This window comes from Muscardinus avellanarius, assembly GCF_963383645.1.
Source record: "Muscardinus avellanarius genome assembly, chromosome: 7".
Classification (NCBI taxonomy): Eukaryota; Metazoa; Chordata; class Mammalia; order Rodentia; family Gliridae; genus Muscardinus; species Muscardinus avellanarius.
The window spans coordinates 107,277,009-107,286,079 of NC_137793.1; the positions used below are offsets into that span (position 1 = coordinate 107,277,009).

At 43.3% G+C, this 9,071-nt stretch overlaps 1 protein-coding gene across 1 annotated transcript; it reads left to right on the plus strand.

Moving 5' to 3' along the window:
* Positions 1-8,023: 8,023 nt before the first annotated feature.
* TOR1AIP2 (torsin 1A interacting protein 2) lies at positions 8,024-8,419 on the plus strand (the record flags this gene model as incomplete). The annotated part of the gene is made up of 1 exon (XM_080699484.1): positions 8,024-8,419. One exon carries the CDS (start codon positions 8,024-8,026, stop codon positions 8,417-8,419), a length of 396 nt encoding a protein of 131 aa, XP_080555610.1.
* Positions 8,420-9,071: the final 652 nt, after the last annotated feature.

The window sequence follows — 9,071 nt, forward strand, 5'->3', positions numbered from 1 at the left end:
AGCTGTTTTCTAACCAGGATCATATTTGGTGACTGGCTTATCTGTTCTAATAAGAAAACAGTGTATGTGCTAAATAGTACTGAAGAGTGATACTCATTTGCCTTTTCTTTGACCTTAAGGCTGCCAAACTAACTGTGTGTGTGCGCGGTACTGGGGACTGAACCCAGGGCATTCTACCTCTGAGCCACACCCCCAGCCCTATTTTTAACTCTTTATTTTGAAAAATGGGTCTCACTAAGTTGCAGAGGGCCTGAGTAGCTGAGGCTGGCCGCAAACCTGCAATCTTCCTGTCTCAGCCTTCCAAGTACTGGGATTACAAGTGTGCGCCACCATGCCTGGCCTCCAAAGTAACTCTTCAGTAAACAATTTGAAGACTTTTTTCAGGTGCTTTTTTTTTTTTTTTTTTTTTATTACTGGGGATGGAACCCAAGGGTACTCTACCTCCAAGCTACACTACCAGTCCTACTTTTTTTTATTTTTATTTTGAGTTGCAAAGGGCCTCACTAAGTAGCTGAGGTTGGCCGCGAATCACAATCCTCCAGTTTCAGCCTCCTGAATGCTAGTATTATAAGCGTACGCTGCCACACCCAGCAGGAGCATTTATTTTTATAATCTATCGTCAACAAAGAATTATTATAGAGGATATTTAACTGAAAAATAAGAATGACTTCTTTTACAAACTTTTTTTTTTTTTTTGGTGGTACCGGGGGTAGAACCCAGAGTCTTTCTACCTCCGGGCTATACTCCCAGACCTTTTCTATATTTTATTTGGAAACAGGGTCTCACTAAGTTGCTGAGAGCCTCACTAAGTAGCTGAGGCTGGCTGTGAACCCGTGCGATCCTCCTGTCTCAGCCTCCCAAGCGCGGGGATTACAAGCGTGCGCCACCATGCCTGGTTTACAAACAAACTTTCTAATCTCTTGTCTAGTTACAAAATATAAGGTCCCAAGATCTTATTTTGTATATGAAACTTAACAGGAAACTAATTCATACAAAAACTGTAGACACTTGGGGGTTATTGATTAGCTGTAGATGTAACACTACCTGCAGGAATATTTAAGATGAGAATATAAGGGGGAGCACGGCATTCATTTTGATGGTATACGTCCTGAGGAGTTCAGCTGAGGCTGAAGTCTGAGGGTTTATTGATGGAAAGTTTTCCTAATCTCCATGCAGTCTGAAACTCCTTTATCCCACCACTGTAAAGAACGGAAGGAGCCAGGGGCGGTGGCGCACACTTGTAATCCCAGCACTCGGGAGGCTGAGACCGGAGCAGCACGGCTCACAGACAGCCTCAGCTGCTACTTAGTGAGGCCCTTTGCAACTCAGTGAGACCCCGTTTAAAAATACAAAATAAATAGGGCTGGGGAAGCTACATCCCCAGCCCTAATTTTTTTATTCTTTATTTTGAAACAGGGTCTCACTGAGTTGTGGAGTGACTCACTTGAGACTGTCCATAAACCTGCGATCCTCCTGTCTCAGCTCCCAAGAACTGGGATTACAAGCCTGAGCCAGCATACCTGGTACTTACTAGCATTTATTAAGGAAATAGCAAAGGATGAAATAGAATTTAAAAAAAAATTTTTTTTTTTTTTTTTGGCAGTACTGGGAACTGAACTCAGGCATACTACCTCCAAGCTATAACCCCCCCCCCCCTTTTCAGTATGGGTATGGAACCCAGAACCCAGGGGCATTCTACCTTTGAGTTACACCACCAGCACTATTTTTTATTCTTTATTTGAAAATAGGGTCTCCCTGAGTTGCAAAGGGCCTCACTAAGTAGTAGCTGAGGCTGTACTCAAACCATGATCCTCTCGTCTCAGCCTCCCAAATGCTGGGATTACAAGTACGCACCACCATGCCCAGCCTATCTACCTATTTATTTTGTGTGTGTGTGCGTGTGTGTGTGCGTGCGTGTGTGTGTGTGTGTGTGTGTGTGTGTGTGTGTGATTTTGGGTGGAACCCAGAGGCTTTCTACCTCTGGGCTATACTCCCAGACCTATTTAATTTTTAATTTTTTAATTTTTGCTGGTCTGGGATGGAACCCAGGGGCATTTAACCTCCGAGCCCCTGCCCAATTTTTTATTCTTTTATTTTGAAACCAGGTCTCATTGAGTTGCGGAGAGGCTCACTAAGTAGCTGAGGCTGTCCGCAAACTGCGATCCTCTGGTTTCAGCCTCCCGAATGCTGGGGTTACAAGTGTGCACGACCACTCCCAGCTTTCCAGACCTATTTTATAGTTATATTTTATTTGGAAACAGGGTCTCACTAAGTTGCTGAGAGCCTCACTAAGTTGCTGAGAGCCTCACTAAGTAGCTGAGGCTGGCTTCGAACTTGTGTAATCCTCCTGTCTCAGCCTTCCAAGTAAAGGGAATACAAGCGTGCGCCACCACGTCCGGCTAAACACCTATTATTATTATTTTTTTAATGTAAACTATGTACTTTTAAACACCTATTTTTATTCTTTATTTTTTTGCGGCACTGAGAATAGAACCCAGGGGCATTCTACCTCTGAGCGACACCCCCAGCCCTATTTTTTATTCCATATTTTGAAAGAGGGTCTAATTGAGTTGCAAAGGGCCTCACTAAGTAGCTGAGACTGGCTTCGAACTCGTGATGCTCCCATCTCAGCTTCCCAAGTACTGGGATTACAAGCTTGCACCACCATGCCTGGCCCTATTTTTTATTCTTTATTTTGAAACAGGATCTCACCAAGTTGTGGAAGGCCTCACTAAGTAGCTCAGGCTTGTCATGAATCTTTCATTCTCCCATCTCAGGCTCCCAAGTACTGGGATTATAAGCATGCACCACTACGCCCGGCTAGGATCAAAACATATTTAAAGTAAATATATATATATATTTTTTAATTAATTAAATTTTTTTTGTGTGTGGGTCTGGGGATGGAACCCAGGGGTATTCTACCTTCGAGCTCCACACCCTGCTCTATTTTTTTTTCTTTATTTTGAAACCGGTCTCACTGAGTTGCAGAGGCTCAATAAGTAGCTGAGGTTGTCTGCGAACTGCGATTCTCCAAATGCTGGGATTACAAGCGTGCGCCACCACGCCCGGCTTAAAGTAAATCTTTAATATGTATAAAGCTTTGTAGGATAGTTGATGCAAATTTAGTGGATTAAATAGAACTACGTTTTCTTAGATGTGTAGTGTGTTAGAGTACTAATTTTGTTGCCCTAAATTTTTTCTTAATAAAGTTTCAGGAAGAATATTACTTTAGTTCTCACAAACAAAAATGCTGACTTGTATTTTCTTTTGTGTATAGAATTGTGCTTTGTGAAAGCTGTTTAAGCTTGGATTTTTGTCCACTGTGTTCGGTCAGTTTGAAGTTAAAGGCACTCAGCTTCTTCTGTGGGCCTTCCTGAATGTCCTGTGAGCTCTCCAGGTGATCTTCGTTATATCTTCCTGGAAGTTCTTAGCCTTCATACCCAATTGGTTCCAAATTGGGTTCTGTGGATATCCTGGTCCTGAAAGATTGTTTTGTCTTTATAGTAATTGGAAGTGGGCCTGGAACCTAGTGGCTTCCCCTTAAGCAACTGTTTAGTTATAAGTGGGGCCATGGTAGTTTTCAAGGTACTTTCAGCATTTTTAAAAGCCTAGTGATGCCGGGCGTGGTGGCGCACGCTTGTAATCCCAGTGCTTGGGAGGCGGAGACAGGAGGATCACACAGGTTCGAAGCCAGCCTTGCTGGCTAAAGAGACCCTGTTTCCAAATAACAATATAAAAGATAGGTATCTGGGGGTGTAGCCAGGAGGTAGAAGGGTTTCCAGGAACCCCAGTACCACTAGGAAAAAAAAAAAGCCTAGTGAGTCATACATTTGTACTTATAACTCAACTTTTTTTTTTTTTACTCAACTAATGGAGTTGAGAGAGCAAATTTAGCATATCTAAATCTTTCCAACTTTATGTTAAAATTTTAACTAAGACTGATGGTGGTAGTTTTTTTGTTTCATTTTAGATTCCTTTGGAGTCCAAAAGTATTATATTTCTAGGAAAAAATGTACTCAAATTTTTATATGTAATTTCAGAGGATTCAGAATTCTCTGAAAACTATTCTTTATCTTTTTGTGTGGGCAGAAAATTATGGGGGGGTGATTTCTCCCACCTCCATTCCACCCCAGTACGTACCCACTTGACCTGCCTTAGGCACCTGTGCAAATGGCTTGCGAAAGGACTTTCCATAATTGAACTGTCACTGTTTAAGAAAGCAGTGTCATAGCGATTAAGAGTACAAGCTGTGGAACCAGTCCGCCTGGATTCAAGTCTGGTTTCCCTACAAGCACCAGTGAGATGTTGGGCAAGTTGCTTAATACTGCTTCATAACTATAAAATCGGGATGATAATCCCTTAATGTTATAAGTATTAAATTGTTAATACAGTGTTTAGAACAGAAAGTGACATTCCATAAATATTGGCTTGTTTTTAAGTACTAGTGTGTGACAACAGATACTGTGTACAGCTGAATACCTGGTCAAGTAGGTTCTCTATTTTGCCTGGAGGAAGGGTTTGTTTTTCTAGTTTGAGCAAAGATACCATATGAATAGCAAGTCACTACATACGGGTTCTTTCATGGAGCATGCCAAGATCCAAGATAATTCCTCTTTTTCATCCCAGCCTTGAGCAGGCCTTCTTATCTTATTTCCATGAAGAAATGGTGCCTGTAATTTTAGGAGAAAAATAAAGATGCATGTTTTTCTCTCCGCTCCTGTCCCAGCATTGACACCCAGCACTTGGGATTTTGAAACAGGGTCTCACTGAGTTGCAGAGGACCTCACTAAGTAGTGGAGGCTGTCCGCAAACTGCGATCCTCCTGTCTCAATTTCCCAAATGCTGGGATTACACGCGTGCACCACCACGCCTGGCTATACAGTGAATACTTTCTTCCACCCAGTTAAAAGGAAAAAAGAGTTATCTTTGAAATTCTTTGAGTATATTCCCAGGTCCCATACCTTTTTCTCTTTCATTAAAGGTAATGCTTATTCTGGGTTTGGTGCTTTTCTTCTTAGCTTTACTGTATATGAATCCTTAAATACTATTTCAGTTTTATAATGGAAAGTTTTTAAGAATGTATATATGTATGTATATATATATATATATATATATATATACGATCTCTAAGATGCTGAGAGCCCTACTGTTTATAGTTTAGTGGCAAAAATAAATAAGATATGTAATATGGCAAAATGGTTACATGTTTTTTGAAGGGAAGCAGGGGGAATGGAGCCCTATGGGGATCATAGTCTAAGGGGATGGAGTATACCAGGGAGGCCTGGGCTTCATGTGGTGATAGATGCAAACAGAGATGCAGGTATGAGGTTGGTCCTGATGCTGTTAAGCAAATGGTAGTGACACCGTGAATGTTGCTGGGGGCTAGGGGCTTTGAGAATCTTGCCAGGAACATTTCTGGGGAGTCTGTCTTCACTTACTTAATTCAGTATTGATAAGGCTAAAGAATGAGCGAAGGGGCTCGTAATGGGACAGTGTGAACCACCTGGAGGCCTGGCGTCCCCTTTCACTTGTGCACATCGTGTTTTGAAGGACTGGAGCAGGGTGGCTTCTCTGAAACAGTACAGTGGAGCTTTCCTGAGTGAGGAGTACTTGGGTTCTGGGGCTTGCTTGACTCTGAAGTTGGAGGACTGTAGTCAGACGTAGCCCCTTGACTCTCGTGGATGGAAATGTGGAGTCCTGGGGGAGGGGTGGTTTTGTATAGAAGATGTAGATCTCCCATTCTCGAGTTTTTAACTTGCTAGTCTGGTGGATATGAAATAGTATCTTGCTATGGTTTTAGTTGCATTTTCCTGATTTTACTTTAAAAATCCAAAATTCTTTATTTTAAATGACAGACCTAGGATACTTTACTTGTATTGTCTGCCCTTTTTTTTTTTTTGGTGGTACTGGGGTGGAACCCAGAGGCTTTCTACCTCCGGGCTATACTCCCAAACCTGTCTACCTCCGGGCTATACTCTTCAACCCTGTCACCTCCTCTGGGGCTCCCATCAAAACGTGGTCCCTTTTTAGTAATGCTGTCAGAGGCTCCTCAGTTGCCTTTTCAACTTATTTTAAAATCTGAGAGTCTATAAGGAAAATGGTGTGGCTGACTTAGGGCTGTAACCCCTGCCTCTCAGGCAGTGCTTCATGCAGGTTTACCACTTACACTTTCCACGGTGTCCCTTGCTGCTCTCATATGATTGAGCCCAGAATTGACATAGAGCGGAGGAGAGGCAGGGAATGTCTTTTTGCTATCGTATTTGGTGCTCTTGATGCTCCCCAGTGCTCGTCTTCTTGTCCATGGATCCTCCTCCCCCACCTTGTGTACATGTTACATCCAGTCTCTTGAGGGAGTACAAAGGTGATGGTAGCATCTAGACATTCCAACTGATAGTGCATTTCCTTGCTTTTTTATTTTTTATATTATTTTTGTGTGTATGGAACTGGGAATTGAACCCAGAGGCATTCTGTATCTCCAGGCTACACCTCAGACTGACTTTATTTCTTATTATGAGAAGTCTCACTAGGTTGCTGAGAGCGCCACTGAATTGCTGAGGCTGTCCTTGAATCTGTGATCCTCCTGTCTCAGCCTTCCGAGTACTAGGATTACAAGTGTGCTCTACCAGGCTGGGCTTGATTGTGCATATTCTAAGATTGTGCAGGGCTGTCTGTGCCTTATGTGCCTTCTCAAACTGGCAGTGGGCATCGGCCTGTAAAGATAGGTGTAGATGATGAGACCTGTCCCATTGGTTTTTCTTTCAGCTCCCAAAAGGGTTTTATCCACCTTCGTATGGTTGGCTATTATCTAATAATTCTGTAAACCTTTTCCTGGTTGGATTGAAGCCTGCGATGAAGAAGCTATCATTGTTAGTGTTATCCCACACATTGTGGGGCTCCTCACATCTGACACCCATTTCACAGAGGAGATACACTAGAGATCGCGAAGGCGTACAAGGTTAAGCCTGATTATACAGGCCTGCTTATTCCCAAAGTGCAGAAGGAATAGAAAAAAGAAATATGGTCCTGAAAATTCAAATGAGTTTTAGCATAAATCCTAAATAATCCAAACCTTTTCCTAGGGCCCCGTCTGAGAATAAGAGCTACTCACAACAGGCCGTTGGATTGGGTACATGAAATTGTCGTGGAAAATCCCATGAGACCTTGACTGCTCCAAATGATTTCCAGACCCATGCGTCTGTCCCTCCTTCCGTCCTCTCTCCCTCCCTCTGTGTAGGGTGGAGGGGTGCTGTGGATTGAGTCCAGGGCCTTGTGCATGCTAGGCAACTGCCCTACCACTTAGCTACACGCCAGTCCTTCGAATGCATGTTTCTGATAATATTGTGAGCAACTGCAAAGCCCATATGAGTCGTCTGAAGTTTTATCATTTACAGGTTTGTGACGCAGTCCCAGACCTGCCAGCCAACTCAACGTCAGCTACTTCTCTGTGACTGGGTCCAGATTAAGGTTCTCCCAAGACCGACTTCACTGGATCACACTCAAGAGGATTACCACGTTTCCTTCCCCTCTCTACATCACAGTAAAGTGCCAAGGCCTTAGGACTTGGGTGCGGGTATTTCGACGGCAAGCGTCCAGCGTCAACAGGAGACTCACTGGACCCGTCAGCTCCTCTGTTTACCAGGCTAATAACCCTCCCGACAGCAGAGTGAGCCAAGTGCTGCTGTGTGCCGCCACCAGCTGGTAACACTCAAGGAAAACTAACTTAGACTAGCGCCCTGTCTTGCTTGAAGTGGAGATTTAAAGGAGCTGTGCTGCTAGGAAGTGACTGACAACATAGACTGGATTGTCCCTGAGTTCAGGACTGGGTTCCAATTGAGTGAAGAGTAGACAACGAAACCTTGAAGAATTGCACCAAGGTGCCAGCCAGAGTTAACCCTCTGCAAGTGATTCTGGTTGAACTGAGAAGTTGGTAGACCCCAAGCTGTAACGAGACTGATTGCTCAGTGTGTCTGTCACTGTTACCTCTTGCTGTTCCATTGTGCCTGTGTTGTCTTTTGAAGTCCAGATGTTTTCGGATAATTCCCATTGCCCTGACTGTGGACAGCAGTGGTTTCCTAGTTTAGAACTAGGCCATTGGTTGTACCAAACTGAACTTGTTGAAAATGAGTGTTACCAAGTATTCTTAGACCGTATTAACAGAGCCGATTATTGCCCAGAATGTTATCCTGATAATCCCGCTAACAGAAGCCTTGTGCTTCCTTGGTCTTTCCCACTTGAGTGGGCACCCCAAAACCTTACCAGGTGGACCTTTGAGAAAGCTTGCCATCCATTTCTTCTGGGTCCCCCACTGGTTAGAAAGAGGATACATGATTCCAGAGTAGCTGGTTTTAACCCTGCATTACAATTAATCTTGACCAGAACAGACAAAACCTTGAACAAAAAACTTGGCCAAAATAAGTGACTGTTGTAATGATGGAAATCATGGAGACTCTGGAGGGCTTAATTGCTAGTAGCCCAAGTAAGATAGAAATACAAACTCCCCCTCCCTTCTTCTTCTTTTTTTTTTTTTTTTGTGGTGCTGGGATTGAACCTGGGACCTTGCACATGCTAAGCAAGCACTCTCCCACTGAACTATATTCCCAGCCCTTGTTATGTTTAAATCTGACCCAGACTGTCACTACTTTGGGGAACTGCTTTAATTGCTGGTTCTGCTTCTGTGGCCTGTGTGTTTTGTTCAGCATGGATTTAGGTAGTATTCCAGCCAGACTGTTCATCCAGAACCAGACGAATCCATAGTCTCTGTAAGTGACGTTTTGGAACTCGCCGGCCCCTCCTGAGTATTCCCACAGCTCACTGTTGACGTGTCACAAGGTATCCCTGGAGGGGAGGCCGCACACTGCCGCATCATTGTGTTTCCAACAGTAACTCCTGTGGGAAGGCATTCTCATTATTATTTCATAAATTTTATTAAGAACCATAGTTCCAAATCTCTCATATATCTTCCAGTGATAATGAGATAGATATATATGTGTGTATGTGTGTACATATATATATATACATTTTATTCATATATAGCCACTTATTCTTTGGCTCTGTTTGGCCCATCCTCAGTG